This window comes from Castor canadensis, chromosome 6, assembly GCF_047511655.1.
Source record: "Castor canadensis chromosome 6, mCasCan1.hap1v2, whole genome shotgun sequence".
NCBI classification, from domain to species: domain Eukaryota; kingdom Metazoa; phylum Chordata; class Mammalia; order Rodentia; family Castoridae; genus Castor; species Castor canadensis.
Genome location: NC_133391.1, coordinates 66,192,950 through 66,218,917, shown reverse-complemented (window position 1 = coordinate 66,218,917; position 25,968 = coordinate 66,192,950). Strand labels below are relative to the sequence as shown.

General features: G+C 38.6%; 1 protein-coding gene across 1 annotated transcript in view; it reads left to right on the top strand.

The window, feature by feature from the left end:
• The first annotated feature begins 207 nt into the window (after positions 1-207).
• Fbn2 (fibrillin 2) overlaps positions 208-25,968 on the top strand; it is a 240,565-nt gene continuing 214,804 nt past the window's right edge. The window contains exons 1-5 of the mRNA XM_074076622.1: positions 208-1,115; positions 1,965-2,047; positions 6,751-6,849; positions 9,360-9,455; positions 15,654-15,749. Coding sequence (XP_073932723.1) covers positions 862-1,115; positions 1,965-2,047; positions 6,751-6,849; positions 9,360-9,455; positions 15,654-15,749 — 628 coding nt within the window. The 5' untranslated portion in view covers positions 208-861. The remainder of the gene's footprint in view (positions 1,116-1,964; positions 2,048-6,750; positions 6,850-9,359; positions 9,456-15,653; positions 15,750-25,968) is intronic.

The window sequence follows — 25,968 nt, the reverse complement described above, 5'->3', positions numbered from 1 at the left end:
CGTTCCTCTCCAACCGATCGCCCCTAACCCTGTCCCCGCCTACTCTACGCCTCGGGCCCCTGGGTCCCGGCTGCGCTCCACGTGTGGACTGCTGCGCCCCGGCCCCCACTGACAGCCGCCGCCCGCCGTCCCGCCCCGCGCCCCGCCGGGGCTCTAAAACCCCCGCGCCGCGCCCTCCTCCGCTGCATCTTCCCCAGCGTCCAGCCTCCTGCCCTCCCTCTAGCCCGCTGCTCGCCCCGGCCCCGCGCACCTCCGCCAGGCTCTGCAGCCGCCGCCCGCCCGTCGCTGCCCGGTGGGACTCCAAGCGAGCCCCGAGGAGAACCTCCTCTTCTTTTGGGGGCAAGTTTTGTTTGCTTGCCTGCTTCTTTCTGGTGACTTTTGCAACTTTTCCAAGATCTGTGCCCGGAGCGCACGGGAATCAGCTGAACCACTGCGTGCAAGCCATTTTTTTTTCTTTTTTCTTTTTTTCCCTCTTCCTTGTGAGGTCCGCTTTCTTTGTAACTTTACGCCGCGGCTGCTCGGGTTACTTTTGTAATTTCCCGCCCCCACCCGCTGGCGGTCCTGGAGTCGCTCGGGGCCGTGGCCCGGGGGATGCAACGTGGACCGCGCGGGGCTGCCGGCTGCATTGCCACCGCGCCTCGCCGCCCACTGCGCTAGAGTCCGAGCCCCGCGCCCTGCGTCTCCCGCAGCCAGGGGCCAGAGATCGGTCCTAGGCTCCCGCTATAGCAGAATAGGAGCCCAAGGGAGTCCTGGGAGCGGACGAAAGGCTTGTTAGTACCTGAGTTTTTTCTGGCCGCGCAGATTTTGTCTTTGATCGCTCCCTCTCCGCGGGCTTCCGTCCGCGCGCTCTCGGCCCCGGCGATGGGGAGACGGAGACCGCTGTGTGTCCAGCCCTACTTCTTGTGGCTAGGCTGCGTGGCGCTCTGGGCGCAGGGCGCAGCCGGCCAGCCTCAGCCTCCTGCACCTAAGCCGCTTCGAACCCAGCCACCGCCGCAACAGGTCCGGCAGGCAGCTGCGGGTTCCGAAAGCGGGTTCGTGGCGCCCGAGTACCGGGAGGAGGGCACCGCAGCAGCTAGCCGCGTCCGCAGGCGAGGACAGCAAGACATACTACGAGGGTAGGTGGACAGGCGTCCCTGCGCCCGGGGTGGCTGGGTTTTTTTGGGGGGACCGCGGCTTGGCTCCTTTCCATCCCATCCCCTTCATAACTTTGGTTCTGGTGGCTGCAGACGCAGGCTCCTTCACCAAGAGACTACAAGACCCCGAGAACCCCCGGAGTGTCTCTCCCTTTTCCTCAGCAATCCCGCACCTTAGCCCGTAGGGCGGGGGTTGGGCGGGGAATGGGACAGGGGACCCCCAGGTGCGGATCACAGAGCATGTGCAAGGTTTGTGGTGCTAGAAAAGATTGCGGATGTCAGGCAAAAAGTGGGCCTGGGTCCGCCTGCGCTGGGGCCAGTGGACTTTGCCTGTTCCCCACCGTCGGGGGCGCCGCTCCGCAGCCTTTTGTTTGAGGACGTGTGCGGGGCTTACAGTTGGTTCTCTAATCAGCCCTAGCGCTCCACCTTTCGACGTGCCTTCTTTGACACTTGGGGCCAAAGTAACAGTTGATCAAGGAGGAATGGATTTGGGAAGGAGAGCAAGGATTTTGAAACGCAATGTTCCCTTTGTTCTCTGCATCCGGAGGCTAGAATAGTAGCAAATTATATGTTTTCATGTTTCCTTTCTCCTTTTAAAAAGGCAAGCAAGGCAGGACACATGAAAGGGACTGTTTAGAGCTCTGGGACCCTCCCCCATTCCTGCTTCTAGCCCACATACTTCCACATCTGCTTCCCAAACCCCATGAATTTGAAGTGTTTTGATTTGTTTGTTGCCCTGAAATCTACTTGCTGGGGGCTTTGCTTAGAAAAACACTTCTGTGTTGCAGCACCCAGCCCTACAGTGTGTGTGACTGTGCTTGTCCCTTGCAGGCCCAACGTGTGCGGCTCCAGGTTCCACTCCTATTGCTGTCCCGGATGGAAGACACTCCCTGGAGGAAACCAGTGTATTGTCCGTGAGTTCGGCTAGGCCTGGAGCGTCCCATATCAAGGCCCACCTTGCATGCAGTGTTTTGGACACATGGTTGCATTTACAATCCATTGGCCGTATAGCAGTGATAATCCCAACATCCAGTTGCAGTGGTAGGGAAGAAGCTACCAGTTTGCAAGTCAGTTCAGACTTTACTTACAGACTTCCTTGAAGGGCAAGAAGGATAAAGGTTTTAAAGAGGCTTTGTGGAAAATCTTTTTGGGTCAATTAATGCAAACTGAAGGGGAATTGTGTAACAGCAATTCTCTAGGTAACTCACAGACACTTTTTCTTTTTTAAAAAGTCTAGATAAGACTTCAGATGCTGCTGAGGTTTAGGGTTTCTGAAGATCAAGCTTTCTTAGGCATTTACACAAACCACTTTATTATCTCTGGTTTCATTTCAACAGCCTCATAGCAAATAATCTCATGGACTTTGAATTGACCCAAGTTAACAAAAGTTTTTAAAGAGAGAACTCATCCAAGAGGCTTGACTTGGAGTGCAGTGAGGCATTTAAATTTAGGATCTCCAGATCCCAAATCTCATAGTGTATAGATTTCTCAAGTGAGAATGTTAGATCTGGAAATATTCTGTGTATCTGACTTTTAAAGTTTTGGTTATTTTATTTAGTTTTCCAAGTTCTACTTGAAGAGCACATCCGTTATTTCCCACCCACATGATCAAGCCCTCTGCAGTGCTTATTCCACAGGGCTGTGGATTTGTGACTTGACATGTGATGGGTCTTTTCCTATGTGTTTATATAGGACAACCACATTTGTCTAGTCTGGAGGAAAGCCAGCTATCACAGGCAGGACATTCACTTAGAGCCAGTCTTGACTTTAGGTTGACCTTGATGTTTTCCAGGGAGCAGATAATTATGCAACTGTGAACAGAGAAAAAGCCACACTAGCCGAAGGAAAATGTGGATGTAGTGGCATTTCTAACTCTGTATTTATTGGTTTTGTGGGTTAGATATGGACTCTTAATGCTATTTCTGGGCAGTTTTTAAAAAGGAAAGAAATCTCAAGTGTCCTAAAGACTATTTTTTTCTAGTTTTTAACACAAAATCCCACAGTCTTTTGTAATGAGACAAAAATATGAAACAACAACTATATTCTTTTAGGTGATCTATAAATATTTCAAATAAATCCTCCAATTATAAGCCTCCACATTTATTAAAAAGAAAGAAAGAGTGTCGCTTTCTCTCCTCTCCAACACAGATTGTACGTGAGGCATTTGTGGAAGCTGCACTTACTCTTTCAGGCCAGTAGGGCATTACCTTGGTTGCCTTACACTTCCATGGTTTTCTAGAATCCTGAAATAGCTAATGTCACTCACCGCACACCTGCCATGCTAGTCAGGAGTGACTTGGGCCCTTTGGAAAATCTGAGTCACTAAATGTAATGATTGTGGCTGCCATTATTGAGTTGGAGAACAGCCTAGGAGAAGGGATTGGTTTATGGTATGTGTTGAAAATCTGTAAAGTCAGATTTTATTGGATCAGTGTGGAATGGGAATTCCAGAGAGCACAGCCGGCCAGAGTACTTGCAGTAGAAATAGTATGCATGGCTCACTGAGTGTCAGCTTTAAATACTTTTGGTCTTTGAGTAACATTGTCCCTCTGCTTGTTTAGAGTATCAGTTTTGAAAGTCTCAGAGTAGCTGGGCACCCATGGCTCAGGCCTATAACCCTAGCTACTCAAGAGGCAGTGATCAGGAGGATCATGGTTTGAATCCAGCCAGAGCAAATAGTTCCACGAGACCCTGTCTTGAAAAACCCTTCACATAAAAGGCTGGTGGAGTGGCTCAAAGTGAAGGCCCTGAGTTCAAGCCCCAGTAACACACACACAAAAAAAAAGAGAAAGTCTCAGAGTAAAAGTGACTGTTGCAGCCTTCATTTCTACTACTTGAAATATTTAAGTTCTTATGACATACATTGGGATTTACATGTATCAGAAATATATAAAAAGCATAAACCTTGAAATTATCTTTGTATTGCTAAGAAATATTGATGACATTTGCATCAAGAAATACCTGCAAAAATATTTATTATAAGCACATTAACAAAGTAATTGAAGCACCTGAGAGTACTTTGTGCACAAAATTAGTGCACAAAATAGAGGAAGGATGTATTACTGTATGAGTCTCACCTAACTTTAACTTTTCACAAACTGCATTAAATTCAGTAATTCAATTACGTTGACATTTCAAAGGATAACATATGGGGAAAATAATGAAATTAAAACCTTGTAAATTTAAAATCAAGAATTTTTAATTCCAGTCTTTCCTGATAATAAGATTTGTATTTATTTAATTTACTTATATCTCAGCATTCCAGCAAAGGAAATCTTGAAGGCAATTTACAAAAAGTTAGTAAAATATAAATAGAAAATGAGGACCAAAGATTAATTTTTGGATACATTAATACTTCAGCATTCCCTCTATGTAGAAAGATATTAAAATGACCATCTTTTAAAAGTGATCAATTTAAACTTTAAAAAATGATCAATTTTAATCCATTTGACTTTGACCAGATTTCATAATGAGAAGAATGTATTAAAAGCAAAATATAGAGCTGGCAGAATGGTAGAACGCCTGCCTAGCAAGTGTGAGGACCTGAGTTCAAACACCAATGCTGCAAAAAAAAAAAAAAATGCATTTCTTCAAATACTAGAAACTATTTGACTGTGTCTTGTTCTTTATTGTGACTCAAAAAGATCACTGAAGCACTTGCAAGTTTGTTTTCAAAAGGATGGAGTCGACTTTCTCACTGCATTGTTTTTTTTAAATCTTGTTAAAATATGAAGCAATGGAAGAGTTGCCTATTCATATATTTATTGAAAAATTATGCTACAAACAACATTGTGATTAGTGTAACAAAAACAGGATTGGATTGGACTAGATTCATAGCATTTGATACCAGAACACTCCAATATACCTCTTTTATGTTTCCAGTGAGAAAACATAATACAGAGCACCTGTGAGTTTTTCCTGAATTCACAGTGAGTCAGCAGCAGAGTGAGAACTTGACCTCAGACCTCTCATGTACCATATCCTCTCTACCTGGTCATGCACCTCCTCCTAGCATCACTGAAGTCTTAGCCAATATCCTCTTTCCCTCTCCTTCCAATATTTCTGAGTCTCATGGTTTTAGTGATTGTGAGAGGGTCAAATATTTAGGTGAGGCATATCATAATCTGAAATGGGTGTGGAGAGTTAGGGCCTAATCACTCTTGTTTCTCTCTGACTCACACATGCACAGTAAATACTCCTGTGGTCATAACTGGTAACTAACAGTCTGAAGATGTCCATTCTCAGCTTCTCATTGGGTTTAAGACTTGGGTGGGGTCATTTTGGAAATCACTTAAGGCTAGAATAACTACCTACCTGCTGGACAGGAAGGGGTCTCTGAAATAAAATAGTATTTCAATGAGAATTTGTCATCAAAAAGTTACTGGTGATTCAAAACTAGTACAATTTAAAAAGTATTAGCCAACACATATGGTGGGGAACCATATTCTTGCTTAAAATATTTTATCTTCACACCATGATTCTTCAAGTTATTTTCATTTATAAGGAATACTAATGAAGATGCTAGTCATATTGTGTGGATGTCAAAGGCAATTTAGAGGACACCAATAACTGACTTAGTTTGCTTCTATAGGACATGTCCTTTAAATTATTGTGGTCCCAGATCTCTTTGAAAACTGTGAGACCCGCTCTAGCAAAAACAAAACATACGCACATAGGCGTAAGTATTTACAACTTGCTGCAGTGTACTTCCAGACCCTCCTCTCTGTGTTTTCATGTATTCAGGCATGGAGCATTAAAACACACAGCCTTTGTGCTCAAAGAGAGAACTCTTTTGGGGGTAAAGAGATAAATCTTTCAACTCCTCAATGAGCTGACTCTAAATTTGGGAGAGATTTCCCATTTGAAGGCACTCGACTACAGGTTTTGAGTATCTGTGGTATGTGCTGTGTCAGTGAGCCTAATATCCTCAGCTGTGGTGACCCTTGTGTCTGTTGGAGGTCACATCTGCAGGAGGCTTTGATTCTCCTCCCATCAGAATGTCTCAGTAGCTTTTCTGAGCAGCAGGAATAAGCTAAGTTGTAGGGACAATATGTAAGAAGAAAAGCTAGAGGAAGGAGAGAGGGAGTTATTAACGGGAACAAAGATTAATGATGGAGCAGGTCAGATACCAGCCAGGAAGGAATGTGCATGAAACCCCTGAGGTTTGATCAAGTCATTGGTTCTGGAGTCTCTGGCTCAGCCACTTTCACATTTGTTTTCTGTGAAGGTCCTTTATACATTGGACTGTGTTTTCTAAGGGTGTACTGTATCTTCAGGTTTCCTCAGCACTCCCAGTTCCCTAGAACCAAGGCTGCTTCTCTTGGTGAATTCTGCATTTAAAATTCTGGACTTAAAATAGTGGCTTGTATTGATAGGCAAGTTGAAGAGTTAGTATCAATGGAAATTGAAGTAGCTTCATTTGTTTGCACATTATCATAAGGATACTTGTAAAACTTCATTCTCATGTCTACAATAGGTAATTTTGTTAGATATCTAAAGTCAGTCATTTTACATTACATGTTTTATATCTTAGTTTTTCAGCCATACATAGCTCTTATTTGCAAAATGTAGTTTGTTATGATGTTATTCATTCACTCTCTTACTATGCTTTTTACAGCAATTTGTAGAAATAGCTGTGGAGATGGATTTTGTTCCCGCCCTAATATGTGTACTTGTTCCAGTGGCCAGATATCACCAACCTGTGGAGCAAAATCAAGTATGTTTCTTATATGTGACCTTATTGACTATGTTTTCTTTAAGTTTTTGTGTAAATGCTAAATGTCCTCTTTAAAGGAGATACAAATTGGTGATTATTTTCCCCACAAACTCTGTATTAATTTTTGAAATAAAGACCTTTGGTGGGTTGGTGGTTGCCTCAAATGGGTAATAGTTTTCAGTAAGAAAAATGCTTTAATTCTTGTCCAGGAGCTGTGTATCTATGCAGTGCAGTAGAGAAGCCATATTGAGTAATGGCTGTAATTTACTGCGTTTTTATTATGTGCCAGATACTGCTCTAGGTGTTTGACTGTATTAATTATTCAATGCTTATATCAATATTAAGAGATACTGTTTTGATTCTGTTTTGACAGTAGGAAAATGAGACAAACATAAGTTAAGTTACCTACTCAAAATAACATAGAATTTAATCTATATATTCTGATGCCTAAGCCTGTGGTCTCAAACTCTAGACTGTATTTCTTGTCTTTGTTTAGCTGTTGCAGACCATATCCTATTTTGTGGGTTAACTGTGGGGGAAGGAGAAGAGAATTTAGAAGAAAACAGATTCTTATTGCGTACCATTAATATATTAATGTATACATAATTAATTATTTTTGCTTTATACATTAACTCACAACAGCTTGCTAAGATAACTGCAAAATTGGGCTAAGATTGTGTTTTTCATGACCTACTTAGAAAATGTTGGGTCTATGAAGATTAATCTTTAAGGCAAGTTTTTAAGGTAACATTAGAACAAAACAGAAGCAAATACTGTTTATTTAATTGTTCATTAATTAAGTAAATGCTTTAAATCTGCCTCAAACAAATGGGAAGTTGTTATATTTTAATAGTTCTGTCTACAAATTTTCATTAAACAAAGGTAATATAGAGTTGGTCTGACTCAGGAATAAGGTTTAAGGTTCATACAACAAATGTCATTGTCTTCTGATGAAATTTCTGATGAAAGCTCTGGTTTCACGTACTTTGAATACTGTCTGCATTTTCCCAGCTTTTTGAAACCTATCATGCAAATGCAGGAAGACTTTTTTGACCACCCTGACCAGCACATTTATTTCCTCCTGTACTTCACTGAACCAATTCCTCCTTGTTCAGTTGCCTGCAACATACCCTTGCTCATATCTTCATTCCTCAATTCTTGGTTATCTCAAGAAAACCAATCTGCCATTGGCAAAAAGTCACAATACCAGAGAAGTTTTGAAATTCACCTTCTTAACTTTTTCTACCTGGGTAGTGACCATTCACTGGTCCACTCTTAGTTTATGGCATATACTTTAGTAGGGAATCCATGCATTCATTTGACCTTTGACAATATTCAATTCCTTTCCATCAGGAACCTTTCTAACCCTTCCAGTGTTCATCCCACTTGACTTTGCTGAAGCTTTTAGCAGTATTTATCACTTCCTTCTTGAAAGTCTTGATTAATTACTGACCACAGCCTACTTCCACAGCTCTTCCTGCCTCAGCACATGGCCGCAGCCCTCATCAAATGCTTCAGCAACTACTTCTTTTTTTTCTCCACACAACTCTTTCAGTATGTACTGTAGGTTCTACTAGCAAATATATCTCAGCTCCGTCTTTTCCTTACCACCTCCATTGCTACCTTGTGTGTGGTTCAAGCTGTCCTCATCTCCCACCTAGACTCCCATCTAGACTCCCACCTGCCTGGCCTCTTCAAATCTATTCTCTGCATAACGGCTAGATAAATATAAATCATGTTACTTACCTCTCTCATTGCAAAATCTTTTCAATTACTCCCATTTGTATGTGGGATATCATGAAAACGCTTCTGTGACTGAGGAGACCTTGTATTTTCCTGCTGGCCTCTGCTCGGCACTACAAGATCTCTTCCCCATCAGCCTCTTTTTAACCACATGTATCTCCAGTTCTTCAGAAGAAAACCTTTTCCATCCTGAGGTCTTTTGATTTGCTGGTTCTTCTCCCCTGAAGTTTCTCCCTGGTACTTCCCATGCCTGGTTGAGTCTCATCCTTCAGAGTTCAGTGCACATGTCATAACAGACAGTCTTGTGTGGTTCCTGTGTCTAAGTTCCTCCTCCACTCCTCCTCCACTCTAGGCATTGTTCTCCATAATAGTTTTCCTCAGACAGTTTATCACAACCTGCAATTACTTGGCAGTATTTTTAACTTGGGTTTCATCTGTCTCCTTACTGGAGTGCAGGTTCTGTGAGGACTGACCCCAAATGCAAGACATGCCTCCTGCATTCTACAAAGTATGCTCCCTATAGTGACTTTATTTAGCACTGAAAGTGTAATAAGTTTAACTGTGTACTGAGTAACATGTATACCACAGTATGCCTGGGTGCACACCTATGGCAAATAGTGGATAAATATGTGTTGGATCATACCATTTACATCTGTAGAACATATTTGTCATCAGATTAGACATGTAGATTATAATTTCTATAATCTCACATACACTGTAATTTTGGTGACTAAGGTTTGTATATTTTTTGTGTTGTTTTTTTATAGTTCAGCAGTGCAGTGTGAGATGCATGAATGGTGGGACCTGTACAGATGACCACTGCCAGTGCCAGAAGGGATATATTGGAACTTATTGTGGCCAACGTAAGGAACTTTAGAATTGACTTTACCACAAATAATTTTATTTAGTTGGTACTTTATATTTAGTCAAAATTTAAGGTCTTGTAAAACTTATGTTCCTTTGAAGAAATAGTTTTTGTAGTAAGCATATTTTATATCTGGCTTTCTAAGTTTTAGCTTAGGAGAGTTTTTCCATTTCTTTTAGAATTGACGTGCTTTAGGTTGTAGATGTTGTTGAGTACCACTAGTGCTTCATCAAGTATGACACATATTACAAGTATTTCCTTGTTTTCTTTTATCCATCTTCATAAAACATACACACTTTCCTGAAAAGTGGTGATGTTTCCTGGAAAACTCTCTAGAGCTTTTTCCTTACCTGCCCCCATCTAAACAATTTTTAAAAGTATTTCAAAATTAACCATAGGAGAATCACCAGGGAGAAGAGCATGGCCCTAACCAGTCTTTCAGAGTAGCTCTCAAATCTGTCTTGGAGCTAGCCATTTTGAGCCTGAACTCAGCTGTTGTACTTATCTTGGACACCCTTGGATATATTCATATTTTCCTGAAGGTTGTTCAGAACAAACTCTAGGTGTACACCTTATTTTTGCTTCTCACACAGAAACAGGAAGCTAAGAGATGGGAAGTACTTTCCCTTTTTGATGAGTCCTTTGATGATCTCTGCCCCAGGTCACACTTTATAGATGCTTTCAGGGGATTATGAAAGGCACTGGATCAGAAAACAACAAACACCTGAACCTTTGTTCTTTGAATGTCCCATGGGGTGAGGTCCTCTTGTCTGTTCTCTATCTCAGGGCCAACAGAGCACATGGTAAAAGTGAAACACGTAACTAACATGATTTATTAGTGAGCAAATAACGTGAAGGCATGATAACTTACAGACAGCCACTTAAGAAATGACTTAAGGAAAACACTTTTTTTCTAAGTTGTCTTATATAGAAAGGGTGTTACAGTGTTGAGAGTGAAGGAGAAGACAGTTTTCAGCTCGTAAATCTAGAAAAGTCCTGGAAATAAAATATTTGCTAAAACGAGGGTTATAAAACATTTGAACAGTTTAGCTGCTTTCCAGAAATGTAGACAGCACTCCAGAAAGCATTCTTTCCTTTCATTCAGTAATGTTGAGCAATTATTGTGTGCCTTGCTGTATGCGAGATGCTGGGAGTACATTTGTGAATAAGCGTAATGGTGCCTGGCCGCACAGAGGTTACATCTCAGTATAGAAGATAGTTGACAAATAAATGAGTGGATGAACACCTAATGCAAAATTTGATAATGAGAAGGTCCAGATAAGAAAGCGGGGTGAGGGAGAGAAATCCTGAGTCAGGATTAACAGTTCTCTGCTATTTGACACTGGAGATCTCTGAGAAGGTGGCATTTATTTGCACACGGACCTGTATTTGTGCTTCTGGGCACAGGAAAAGTTCTAGGCAGAAGGAAAAGCAAATTCAAGGAACCTGTAGAGAACAGACTCCATGTAGCTAATGTGAAGTGGGAACAAGGGACAATGGAAGGAAATGAGTTTGGAGAGGAAGGTGTAGCCTTATAAGCCAAGGAAAGGGTTTTGGATATACCCTAAATGTGATTGGAAGTCGTTCTGATAGTTATGTGATGTGACTTAATTAACATTATTAAAAAGTCACTCTGGCTGCTGTATTGAGACTGGATTGTGGGGAGCGGTAGAGCAAAACAAAAAGGCCAATGAGAAGGCTACTGCAGTGATGCTGGGGAACTGCCCTGTAGCTGTGGTTATTGAAGATCTGGTAAGTGGGTAGACAAAGCATGTGTTTGAGAGTAGAGTTGATGGAAGGCAGTGTGTACTGCTGACCAGGTGTGAAGGGTAAAAAAAGTTAAAAAGACCACAAATGACAACTAGAGGGTTTTGGTGGAGCCTGGCTGAAGGGTAATGTCATTTCATTATATGGGAACAGCTGAATAGAGAGTGGGTAGGGTCTGGTGGGTAGGAGTGAATAAGAATTTTGTTTTGTATTTGTTAGTTTTATAGAAGTCTGTTAGATTTCCACGTGGAAATACCTTAGGATAGAGGGCACAAAGAGACACATAAATTTGGTTGGGAGCATGTAGATTGAATTTTTATATAGATAATATTAATCATAAGCCTAGCTGAGGATCAATAGGAAGTTGTGGACAGTGGAAAGAACAGTGGTTTAGCTCAACATTTTGAGATGGGAAGAAGAAAAGAAGCCAGCAAAGAGGAGTGAGAAACAGTAGACAACAGGAAGAAACTGGAAAAGTGTGAGGGACTGGAAAAAAAAAAGAAGGCAGCACTAATAATAAAGATTTATCTTGTCCTGTGTCAGAGTAGTACATTTTTGTCTCTGTCCACTGGTTTAAAATGCTGTTTTTATCTGATGTGTTTGTGTAAATGTCACAATCATAATTTTGCACTTGACTCTTACCCAAGTGTTTGTACTCTGTGGAGTCATACAGAAGAATCCATCTTATAAAAATGTGTACCTGTCATTTTACTAGCACAGAGTAGGTGCTGGATAAGTGTCTGCTGATAACAGTGTTCTTTAAATATCCAGCTGCTCCAGTACGTGACCAGCGTTCTGTTCCACAGGCTGGCTGATGTCAAACAGCAGCCTTCTCCTGGCCCCAGACTGTGGTGGCAGCGAAGAAAGCAGCTCATACTTCCATCTTTAGTATGTCCTCCCTCCCTGCCTTTTGTATCACTCCCATACTGTGCATAAGCATTTTCTTCTTCCTGGGTGGTCAGCATTCCTTCCACAGTAGAAATGTAGGCATATTCAAATTTCTTTCTAACTCCAGTGGAAATTACTATTTCTGTGAAGTTTTATTGTAGAAATATTATTTTACAAAATACCTTTAATCATAACTCATGCAAAAGAAGGAAATTCATGTCTTTTTTGTTTCTCCTTCCTTCTGTATTTCCTGCTTTACTTCCTTCACTGTCTCTTTAGTGTAATGGTCGGATGATGCAGAACAAGTCGTCTTTTCCATACAAATGTTCTGTAGTAAAAAAAAAAAAGTAGGCAATTAAGAATACAGGAAAGCTAAAATGTACAGCCCCTGTGCCTTTTGTTTTTTATACAGTTTTATTTTACTCACTATTTGTTTATTTTATTATTCATTTATTTGGCAGTACTTGGGGTTGAACTCAAGACCTTGCACTTGCCACGCAGGCACTCTGCCACCGGAGTCATGCCTTTTCGTTTATTTTTGAGATAGGCACTCACATGTATGACTGGGCTGGCCTGGACTGTGATCCTGCCCAGCAGGAATGATAGGTGTATACCATCATGCCCAGCTTTTTTTGATTGAGATAGGGGTCTGGCAAATGTTTTTCCTTGGCTGGCCTCAAGCTGCGATTCTCTTGATGTCTGTCCCAGCTAGCTAGGACTGCGGTTGTGAGTTGGTGTTCCCAGCTTACAGTTTTATTTAATCGTCACACTACAGTGGGCTAGGAATGATTATATCTGTTTTACAAAGTGGGATGCTGAGAATCAGAGGGGTGTTGTATTGGGAGAGAGCTGGGAATATCAGAGCATAATTCATTATCTGATCACTGTCTCTGTCTGCCCTGCAAAGTGGTGGAAAAAGTGCAATGGAATTTTGACAATGGTGCCAGATTTCATTTAGTTTCTGTATTATATTGAATAGTGATGGGGATTCAAAGGCAAAAGAACTGTTTGTCTCACATGATCAACAGGAATATAAGCAAGTGGCTGTATCAGTGGGTCTCAACCTTTCTGTTCACAAGATCCTTAATATTTACAGTATTAGAAATTGAAAATGAGGAATCTTCAAAAGTTTGTATTTATTAATTCATTTAAAATTACAATAAACCCATGTCACCTGTTAAGATAAATATTTTTTGTGAATACTAACTACATTCTCCACACTCTAAAACAAATTTGTTGAGAAAGGAGTTATTGTTAGTCTAACCCAGAGGGGTTAGATTGGGTTTAACCTGTCATGGGTCAGGGCCAGATCTTTCTGAGAGAAGCCCACGGTTTACCAGCCCAGTCCCCTTCAGTTTAAAATCTGTTTTGGAGAGTCCTTAGAGAAGGCATCCCGTCTTCTGCTTACCCACGTGAGAGTCCCAGTCAGTGGTGGACTGTGTTCCCCCATTTGTGTTTTTTTAAAGGGCCAGTTTAGTGCTTAGAGAATACATCTGGGAAAGTGACTTTCATTAAAATTATTGCATTGCAGGAAATGTTAAAGAAAATTCTTCACATTTTTATTAATCATATGCAGTTAGTTACCCTTTTATAGTATATCTCTTGAACACTTGCAACATTCAAGTCCTGGCAATTGTTTCTGTAGAATTACTCACTCTTTCCAGCATTCCTGTCCACTCTCATCTTTCTCACACTTCATGGCGTTTATTCCCTTTTCCTTATCCTTTACATTTACTCATCTGATTTTCTGCCTACCCCACATTACAAGATGATGATGAATCAGAAGTGCCAGAGAGAACTCAGCATAGGGCAGGTGAAGAAGCAGAAGGTGTGGTTCTTAGGGAGATGGACCTGTGCAGAGGCATACAGTCTCAGGACTTTGATCAAAGTGATCAAAGTGATCACTGGCACAGTGATGCTCTCAGATGAAGAAACCTCTTGCTTTCAAATGCATGTTGGCTCTGCTACTGTCAGCAGTACAGAATTCACTCTGCGCTCTGGGTGATGATGAGTAACCTAGTTCAATTGTTTTGATCGAGAAGAAACAGCACGATTGCATTTTAAAATATCAGTCTATTTATTGAGCTTCTCATTTTTGCTATGTGCCACATTGAAGTGCACATAAATGAAATTTTGCCCCTCGTTACCATTTAAAATAATTAGTGTTTTTAAGCTCGTTTTTTGGGTACAAGTCATAGGACATAATCCTTTCATTCATCTGTGAGGATGAGTATTTCCATTCAACAGGATGGGTGGGATGGAAGACAAATTCTTGTACCAGTAATTTCTTCCAAAGAAAACATGATTCTTGAATTCAGCTGTCCTCAGGACGGATCTGGAGACAGATCCTTTCAAAGATTCCAGGCTGTGATCATTTAGGAGACTCCTGTGTCCTGTGTCTTGGTTGCTCAGCTGAGCTATTCTGGAGAGGTGCCATAGGAATGAGGGAGTGACTGAGATTCAGTTCTGCCTCTTGGGTTTCTCCTGAACTCCAATCCCGAATCCTAGTCTCCCAGGTCACAAGTATAAAGGAGTGAAAGAGAATGTGCTCTGTGAGCGTATCATTACAATTAAAAATACTTGAAAAAAATTGTGCCTGTAGTGGATATGTACAGACTTCTTTTGGTTATCATTATTCTCTGAACAATACAATATAAAGCTATTTATATAGCATATGCATTGTAGTAGGCATTATAAATAATCTCTTGAGGATGTGTGTAGATCATATGGAAATACTACAACATTTTATATAAGGGGCTTGAGCATCCACAAATTTTGGTATCTTCAGTGGTACTGGAACCAAGCCCCATAGAAACCAAGGGACCACTGTATTTGAAATAATATGGACTGTTGATTCATTTTATGTGAGAAAACTTAGTGTGTTGATACAGTGTTTTTCCCTTTCTTTTCTTCCATGATTACATATTTGTTACTTCTCTTGACATTTTATAGCCAAAGTAGATTGTATTTTCCCCTGCTTTTCATGTTAGTTTTACCTTTCCTGCTTTAGTTCTAACCCACTGCTCTGTCCCAGGCTCCCTTTTCTGATTTTTGCTTTTTCTCTTTATTGTGGTATCTTCTTTGTTTTTCTGAATCACATTTTCCCCTCCTTTTTTCTCATGCTGCTACCTAGAGGCTGACTCCTTTTTCCTTTCTTTTCCCACATTTTATTGACTTCTTTACCTATGAGAAGATAGATCATAGGGCTGGTGGAATAAAAATAGAAGATTAAATAGTGATATTCTTACTCTGAACATCAGAGCCAGCCAGTCTTTGTGAGTTTGATCGAAAGAACATGAACAAAAACAAAACCAAACAAGCCGAAAGTGTTCCAAATGCCAGCAATCTGATTTACATGAATTGTGTTGACTTTCGTCTTAACATATAATTAAATGTATTTACTTCCGTGCACGATGTGAATCGTAACTTGCATTTTAGAGATGTGATTTAATGAAAGATCCTTTATTGGCAGTATCACTACACAACTCTATTGTGCTTGGAGATTTACTGCTAATGCTGCTTTTTTGTGTTTTGTGTGCAGCTGTCTGTGAAAATGGATGTCAGAATGGTGGGCGTTGTATCGGACCCAACCGCTGTGCTTGTGTTTATGGATTCACTGGTCCACAATGCGAAAGAGGTAACGAGAAGTGAGAAACTTACATGGAAGGACTCTATTTTAAAAAGTATTACTTTTTTGTTATTCAATGAAAATTCTCCTAATGAAATGCTATTTTTACTTTTTGATTATGTCAAGAATTTGAATGGTAAGAGTGTAGGACATAACTAATAGCAGAAGCGTTCTCAGGGTTTTCCACTGTGGTGACCTCAGTTTGGAAGGCAAGCTAAGTGGCAGTAGCTCTAGGGTGATTTTAAGTGAGTGACCGTGGTGAATTCTAAAAGTGCGCTTTTCATATTAGAGTCACTATTGGGAATATCACGTCTGTTAAATAATTGTGTCAGAATGTCCTTGACTGAAAAAACCCCCACAAAATCTGATATAAATTTCTCTAAGCAATAGGGAAACATTACATTTCATACCAAAAAGTCCAGAGCTACGGGGCTTCAGGTAGGATGTGATCACGGCTTTTACTCTATTACTTCATTTCTCTTGGCACTCTCCTCCTTTTTGTTTGGTTTTGCCCAATCCTGGAGTTTTTGTGGCTTATAAAATGTCTGTCAGCAGTTACTAACAGTTCATATTCACAGAGAGAATGCCTCCTTCTAACTGTGGGCCAGTCATTGTCTCCAGAGATACTTCAAGCATATTGGCTTAATCTTAGGTTTTAAAAATAGTCCATGAAAAGAAAGTTGTTAGTATGTTTGATGTAGACTTAACAGGAACCATCTTGTGGCAGAAGATGATGTAAGCTTTCCCAAAGCCATATGGAAAGGATGGTTGGGTATTTGAACCCAGCAGAACTTCATTTGGGCAGGAAAAGGGAGAGAAGAGTGGATGCCCTAGGTAAGCATCCTGAATTGTCTACTTTGTAGATATTCAGTAAACAATATAAAAGCAGCTTGTCATGATTTGAATGGTAATTAAACTTGTGACCAAGGCTGCTGAAAATTTCCAGCATTAATGCACTAAGAGACCTAGTAATTATGTCCTGATGGCAAGGGTCACCACGGCATATCAAAGAAGTTAAATTTTGGAAAATACAGTAAGTATTTAGCATATGAGTAAAAATAAGCTTAAACAAAGATACTATGTACAATGTTACATAATAACATTATTACATACATCCTCAAATTAATTTTCCCAGGGCTTACCATAGCACCTGAAGTTATATAGCTTTAACTTTACCATGAAACTAGAGTGTACAGAGTTATGTTGATGAACTATTATGGGTAAATTTTTGATAATGGCTTATATATAAGAGAGAGACTTTGAATTCTAAAGAAATCTTACATTTCAAAAATTGTCCTCATTATCCAGAAAAAAACTTTATCTTGGTATTCATATTAAATCTTGAGAAGAAATTGAGAAATTGAAATTATATAGTAAAGTTGGAAAAGTAAGATGTACGAAGCCTTTTGACATACTCTTGTATGTGTATACATATCAAGATATTTATGCTGTTCCCAATGTAATTGAGATTTCTTGGGACTGAACTGCATTCCTCCAATGACAGAGTTTATATAGTTATTCTTAAGATGAATTTTAAAGTCTTTACCAGATGCTTTTATTTGGGAAAGAAAAATTAATTATGAAATGTTAGCATAAAAAGATAAATTGTTCAGAATGGAATAACAAAAATTTCCTAGTTGATGCTGAGTTTACTTAAACACTGTAGAATGGAAGGTACTTAAATTAAAAATTCAAACATATCAAAACTGGTGGAGATGATGCTCATTTTTCTGGAAGTCATGTAAACTTTGCAAGTCTTTCATCCTGGAATAGATTTCCTCTCCAGTTCCTAACTGGCAAAGAAATAGGGTGGGGAGTTTCGACTCAGTCTTCCAGGCATTACATCATTACTCTTCAGCAGCTATTCATTCACTAGATATGTTAGTCCTTACTAAATTTTAAGAATCCAATAAAGACTTACATATATTTCACAAGCACAGTAGCATGCTTTCTGAAGAAATTATAAAATTACTTAGTCAATGAATTGATTTTAAAAATATTTTTTTAAATGTGAGTTTCTGAAGCCTTTTAATTATTGCCCTTCATATGGAAGTTCTGAAATTTCAAAGAAGCAGTCATTTTTACTCTTTGATTGCAAGCATGAACTTCAGTATTTTTAAGACAGACAGTTTTAGTTAAATTTCTAAAATGTGTAATACCTAATCCTAATAAAACTAGAATTCATAAATTTTCTTAAGAAATATTGTATCTACATAAATACAAAATGAATAAACTCAATTTTATGTTGCATTTAGTCAATAGGCTCATGTGCCCTGCCAACACATAAAGTTCATCTTATTTTAAAAAAAATTATTGCAAAGTATATGTTCTTTATTATCTAAGGGAAAAGAGAGCTTTGTAAAATTAGGGACATTTTTCCTTCTTAATGAAGAACACATATGATTTTCCTTTCCACTGGCCTCTTGGGATCAGTTGTTTGATAAAGCATGGCTGCTTTTCCAGCTATCTGGGTTCTGGCAGACTGGTTTCCGGACTGGAGACAGAGACTGAGTGGTAACTAATGACTGGCATGATTGTGGTATTTCACTTGAGTCTTGGAGCTGGGTAAGCTGAAACTCTTTGGAGTTTTCTTCTCACTCTTGCTGATATGCACAATGACCTTTTATACTTAGCATTCCTCCCCCCCACAAAAAAAGAGTTCTTGTGGCCACATGCTGATTATAAAATGCCTCCAGTCCAGCTGTGTCCAAAGCACATAAAAGTATTCAATTATTTTTGCTTCTTTCTCTAAGATGGCATTGAAAAAATGCATTTAATGTACACCTGAGATAAGAATAGAAATAGAATCAGCATTAGATAGCCAGATTTGGTTTTTCTCCCTAATATTTAAAGTCTCCTTTATTACTTACTTATCAACAGAAGCTTGGAGGAGGCAAACAAGAAATAAGTGAGTTTGTCTAAAGAATTTCCAGACAAAATAAAATGATTACTTGATCACACAAATGGCCTGCCCAAGCCCCTCTTTTAAATTCCTTCACTTAAGTGAAACTTATTTCATAATTGATTTTTCTCTGGAGCTTCTATAGTGACCATCTGTTAGAAATATATCTTAGACCCTTTTGGTTGTACATAAATTACTAGTACATATTATTTTTACCATGTAAATATGTCTTCCTTAGAAAAGTGTATAAATTCTGTAAAAATTCTGATAGCTAGTGACATTTCCTTTAAAGTGTACATATTTCCAGCACTTGGAAAATAAACAAAATATAGGAAAATACTTTTTAAAAAAAAAGGGCTAGAGAATTACTTTGTTAATCTATCAACATTTTCAAGGAAAAAAAATCCTTTTGTTAATCTGCATCTGCAATGAAAAAAATCGTGAGATCAAGGTATAAATGTTAGAGTTTATAAAATCTAAGCTTTCAGACCTGAAGGTAAAATGAGAATGGATTGACTTGACTGAGGGGCACCTTTCTTAAAATCATGCAGCTGTACACACCGAGCGTGCAGAGCAGTCACTGGTCTCACACGGTGCTCGCTCACTCACTCGCTCAGCCCATCTTGTGCTAATTTCATGGCCAGCATCTCTGTTGTTATGCTGCTGCCCAGTCTGAGCTTTACTGTAAGTTCAGCACATCCCTTGTTAGCTAATTCAATGGGAAAGTGATGGTGGCGACTTCCCTAAGAGGAGTCAACCACAGGCTACCACTTAACTTGAAGTCTTACTATTAGAGTTCTGAATTATTCTGTGCATGTTTGTTCAACTCAAAACATTTCAGGCAGTAAAGTAATGGTGACAGCCACTAAATCTTATTAGAGTCTATCCAGGTTTTCTAAGAACAGGAATAGAAAGTTGGAATTTTCTTAAATTTTGGGACTTAAAACTTGGGACCAGACCCAAGTTTTTCCAGAAATAGCTGATGCACTTGTTAATCTTTGTCAGTTCTACAGACTTTGAGTTTATTAAGAAGTATGCAGGGTACATTTGTACAGCCTACAGATATTCTAATAATATAGCAAATTGATATTATGACAGGAATATAGGGAACATAAGGTAAAGGAACAAGCTTATGTTATTCAGGTAACTGTATGCAGTAGATTTGAAGAAACGTCTAAGCAATATCTTAACTAAAAAATCCATTATAATTTTCTCATTAAAAGTAATACATGTTTATTATAAAATAATTTAGAAATTTAAAACCAGATAAAAATAAAATGCGATTATGCATAATTCTTCCACTCAGGATTATTAGTGACATTTTGAAGAATACACTTTGAGTATTTTTTTTTCCTGCTGTACGTATAGTATCTCTTGTTTCTCCATTGGCATTATTAAATAGATTGTGAATTTTAATGGCTGCATTGTATATTTTAGTAATGAAAGAGTGAGATATCAGTGTTCTGTTCAGTGATCCTACAGTGTTTATAAAGTTAATTCTCAAGATCACAGATGAGGAAGCTCTGCTCTTGTCAAACTTGCAGAAGTGAAGTTATGAAAGAAGGAGTAGGATATCAAACAATCTGATTTGAGACCTTAACCGTAACTACTACATCATAGCCACTTGCCCCAATCATAATTTTCATCATTTGACATTTAGGATCGGGGTCTCTTTCATTGTTCTGCTGTTTGTTAGTTGTATGTGATAAAAATCTCTGTAGATAGAAGTGTGTCCTGGGTTACATTCTTCGAATATATACTGGAAGCGTAATTGCCGAGTCATTGAGTATAAAAACGTAAAAGTCTTTGATATGTTCTGTTTGCTTTCCTGTAGAAAGACTTTTTATGAATTATTCCTTTACTATTGTGTTTGGAAAGTCTTTCCCACTCCCAAATCTTATATCTATACTTTTTCTTCTGCTGTTTTTGGTATTTTATTTCTTTTTACCTTTTTAACCATAAAAATAGGATATACAAGAAGATAACTAAACAGCATTTGTTTATGTTAACCCAATACTTAAGAATTTGCTACATATTAAGTACTTGGAACTTGAGTTTATAAGGAAAATAATGTATTTTCCCTGTTAATGAGAAGCAAATTGTCTATTTAAAAATCAGAACTAATCATCTACTGTAAATATGAAGATGCACTGTGACACAGAAAATACCATAATAGGAGTAGGAACAGTAGAGAGTCCCGAAATGCTTCCTGACTAGAGTGAATTAGAACAGACTTCTTGTCAGCTAAATGAATGTAGAATGAAAGAAAACCATAGTTCACTACAGTGGGAAAACAGTGTCAGACTGACTCCTGTACTGATACTGTAAACTATGCTATGACTGACTCTTATGCCAACGTTATTTAAATTCCATAATTAATTACAATTACTATAGTCAATAAGCCTGCATTTGTTATATAGAAATAAAATGTATCCCTTTTTCTTGCACTCTAAAGATTAATAGAATGAAAATTACAGAGAGAGAGAGACAGAGAAAAAAAGCGAGATTACCAACTGTAAATTTTAAACTCACACGTGCCCACAAGTGAGCACACACATTTCTGCACTTGTAAGGCCATTAAGAAGAACATTTTATAACCTTGCACTCTCTAAGCTAAACTTAGCCTTAAATGGGCATCAGAGAAATACTGGAAGATCTGTGGGAACCTAACGTCTTGGCACTAGCTCAGATGACATCCTTATCTTGAATGCCTTTAAGAAGACAAGGGAAAGAAAAAGCAGTGAGAAGTGGAAGAAAAAGAAGAGAAGAAGAAAACAGAGGATGATAGAAAAGGGAGAATGCAATGCTAAACAAGGAATGGGGCTGCTTGGTTATATAAAGAAAGATCTTAAGTTTGGGAGAAAATCAAGTCATTCATTGATTCATCTGGGAGAGGCTAGGGCTTCCACTTCAGTCCTTAGCTTGAGACTGTCTGTTTAGGTCTGCAGAATAAGACTGAACATTTTGGCAACCCTTTAGACTCTTATGTTTTATCTTTGTTTGAACTAAAGCAGTGAACATTTTCATTTATTTAAGTTCTAAGCATATATACACACATACACACACATCTATAAAATACATACTTATATATATGTTTTACTTTTAGTTTATCTACCTATATAGACAGAAACCCTGAAATAGAAAACATTCAGATATTTTATTTTTATGCATCTGCACAAATGTATTCCTATTTCAACAAGGTTAGGAGATACTAGATGTTAACTCACACACACTCCTGCGAATTAAATGTAATGAAATGTTATACATGACTTAGTGTGAGTATGTATTGATAGGAATTATGTAATATATACCATGTGTTTCTAAATTCCCAAACATCACAGATTCCTAAATGATATCTGTTTCAAGGAGTTCAGATAAATAATTGTGGGTCTGTAATTGTTTCGTAGTCATTGGGAAGACTAAAAGCAATGAGTGTGAACAGCAGGCATATACTAACCAGCACCAGGTGCCTGCCATATGGTTGGCACCTACTTTGGTTATTTGTTGTTGTGTTGAGGAACACGCAGGGTATGGTCAGAAAATCAGATGTTAACATTAAGATCTATGTGACCCTGGTTAGCCTCTCTGTTACCTGTTTTTACACTGATAATATGTATTTATTATGTAAACCTTGAATATTTTTGTGAGAATTAGATGACAATAGTATAATGCCTAGCACCCAACAAATGATCATTGGTTTTAGCATCTTTTTAATAGAACTCCCCAGTTATCAAAAAGATACATGTGGTAGCTGCCTATTCAAATGGAATATTAACAAATAGAATCTCAAATGGTACAAAAGAAAGGGATTTTATGAACTAATCCAAGTGAGCTTTAATGCTGTTTTAATTGAGCTTAAGGACTTAGAATAAATAGGGTATTTTATGAGAAATTTAAGCCAGGCGCCAGTGGCTCATGCCTGTAATCCTCAGTACTTGGGAAGTAGATTGGGAGGATTGAAGTTTGAGGCCATTCTGGGCAAATAGCTTGCAAGATCCCCATCTCCAAAAAATAACCAGAGCAAAATGGACTGGAGGTGTGGTTCAAGTGGTAAAGTGCCTGCTCTGCAAGCACAAAGCTCTGAGTTCAAACCCCAGTCCCACCAAAGAAAAAAAAGAGAGAGAGAGAGATTCAAATTCATAATAGGAGAATTAAATAAGAAATAAAGTGCCTAACTAGTGTCTGGCATAGAACAAGTGCTCAATAAATGATAAGCTATAATAATAAAAACTAAAACCAAGACATAATATACATGTCTTTGTTAAAAATTATCTTTATACATGAGGGAGATTGCTTCAGGATTCCTGGGACTGTCTCAGTTGAGGATGGATGAGTTGTAAATAGTGCCAGCTTCATTGCTTTAGCTTCTGTGGGTTTTGCTGTAATAGTACAGATTGACTGAGAAACATCATATGTCATTATCACTAACTAGCTGCTACATGATTGAAGTATGAGATTCTACTTTGACCCTGTTTTTCATGCTTTTAGCGCTCCCTATCCCCACCTTATTTTTCTGGTATCATATTCCTTTTTAAGAAGTTATCTGCCATTTATTTCTTTCCATAGAATAAATCTTTATCATTGTGCTATGACTGCTTGTCTACTTGACTATGAGCCTCTGAGGAGCAGAGATTTTTGCCTTTAGTTGCCTTTGTGCTTCCTGCACGCTATTTAGTACAGTGTAAGTGAGGCCACACCATAGATGCAACTGCATAGTCACAGGGATTCCAAATAGAAACAAGATGAAAAAAGTGCAGGAATAGTAAAGGTTCTTGAGTGTTCATCTAGTGTAGCCTTAATGCCAGTGAAAGGAGCAAGTAGAGGATAAGGCTGGAAGAGTAAACTTGAACCTTAGTAAGCAAAGTTGAGGGTTAGAGTCAAAAGGCTGCTTTCTATTTAGTCTGCATTGGAGGGAGGGGTTTTGAATGACTTCTAGACTTGAAAGAAGGTAGTTCTCTATGGAAGTTAATCTGGAGTGAAAGACGGAATGGAGACTGGAAAGATACAAGGCAGAGAGAGCACTTATGAGAGTTCATTTATGTCAGCTGGAGCATAGCAATCAATGTATTAAATTTGTATAATGTACTCACTGAGATCATAATTTTATGTGTGCATAAATTAGATTATTAGCATAAATATGAAATGGAAAATTATGTAATATTAAGGAGAAATAACACTTACTGAACAGTGGTATGAGAAATACTTTGGAGTTTCATTCTTATGATACCACAAAGGTAGCATTTTTAAACATACTACAGATTTTAAAATTGGGGCATAGGAAATAAAGCAATTTGCTCAATTTTACTCAGTTAATAAATGAAAAAAGCAGAATTTGAACACAGCAGATATAACCTCAGAACCCATGAACATAAACACAACTTCAGATGAAGCACAACATAAAAAAGTAATATATTTTCTCTCTTTAAAACTATTATGTCTGTTGTGTTCAGTATGAGTAAGGATAGCATGATACACAATGACAATTGAATGAAAGGGATGGCTTGTTATTTTTTTATTCTTTTGTCATATGGAATAGACAAATCTTTTTGGTGTACAAATTTCAGATTATAATTCTGAATTCATATATCCAGGGTTTCTTTTTGTATATGAGCTAAAGTAGTTTTTTCAAACATTGTAATGCTCAAAATAAATTGAGATGTTGATTGGGTAGACTAGCCAAGATAGACTAGCAAAATCTACATTATTGCTTCTGTCTAAAAAGACAAAAAAAAACAGAGGATATATGAGGCAATAGTTTTCAAAATATTGGACACCTAGTGTTATGGTTTGGGTCTTAAATGTTACCCCAAAAGCTCATGCATTGGAGACTTAGTCACCATTGCAACAATGTTCGCAGGTGGACCCTTTGGGAGGTAATTGGATTATGAAGGTTCTGATTTGATCAATGGATGAATCCACTTATAGATTCATAGCTTAATGGATTTGAGAGGTGAGGCTTGTTATAAAAACAAGCTCTTTCTGCTTCCTGGCTGCTAAGAGACTAGCAGTTTTGCTCCACCACAGACTTCCTGGTATGATGTGTGGCCTCACTACAAACACCAAAACAATGGAACCAAGTGACATGGACTGAAACCTCTGAAACTGTGACCCCAAATTAAGTTGATTTTCTAAGGTATTTTGTTACAGCAATGCAAAGCTGACTATGCTCCAAGCAAGGAAATGTAGGACCCACAAGAGAAAGAAAATGAACAATGTAAGCCATCTGATTTTCCCAGCTTGCTACTTGAGAAAGTTTTTCCAGGTTGCACTATAGTGAGGGAAAACCCACACACAACCTAACAGACTCCATAAGTTGAAGAGATGGAGCTGGGATTCCAGGGAGACTCTAGCTGTCTAGAGTTCTAAGAGACAAATAACAGGAGAAGAGTCAGGTATATATGTCGATAGCTAGGGTGTGTGTAGAGAATCAGGGATGTACAGAGGGTCTCTCTCAAGTTTTCTGGAGGTACTGATCAGTACATGGATGTGAGGAATCATCCTGGGGCTACAGAAGGAACAACTCAACAGGATTAGAAGGAACAACATTCTGAGAATACACAATTCCCCTCTAGTCAGTTTATAGAAAAACATTTGTGGGGTACTAATTTTGAATACTCAAAAAAGTCCTGCCTTAATATAGAGAATAATTGGGTATAAGCTATTGTTTTGGTCCTGGTTGATAAATATTCAAGGCAATATTTGAAAGGATCAAACATTCAAGATCAAAGTTTCTGATTATAAGACTACAAAAATTGCAAGACTACAACTTTCCAAGTATACAGTAAGATAAAACTCACAGTAGATGACATCTAATCAATTATTAACACTCAAGATTTTTCTGTGAGGAAGGGATGATCATAATGAAAATTTAATCAAAATCTACCCAGAGCTGATAGAGATGTTAGAATTAGTAGAATAGAAAATTGAAACAATGTTTTAAGACTGTTCCATATGTCCATAAATCTAGAGAAAAGATTCAAAATGTTAAGTAGATATGTGGAAATCAAATTAAACATTTAGACATGAAAAACTACAATGTCTGAGGTGAAAATTCTGTGGATGGAATTAATATCAAATGTAGCATTGTAGATGAAAAGATCAGTGAATCTGAAGACATAGCAATAGAAACTATTAAATAGGAAATGCACACTGGGTGCAGTGTCTCAAGTGTGTAATCTCAGCTACTCAGGAGAAGCAGATGAAGAGGCTTATAGTTCAATGTCCGCTGGGTTAAAAAGTTCAGGAGACACCCCCCCCATCTCAACCAATAAAAGCTGGTCATAGTGGCATATGGCATATTTTTGTCAGCCCAGCTATGTGAGAAGC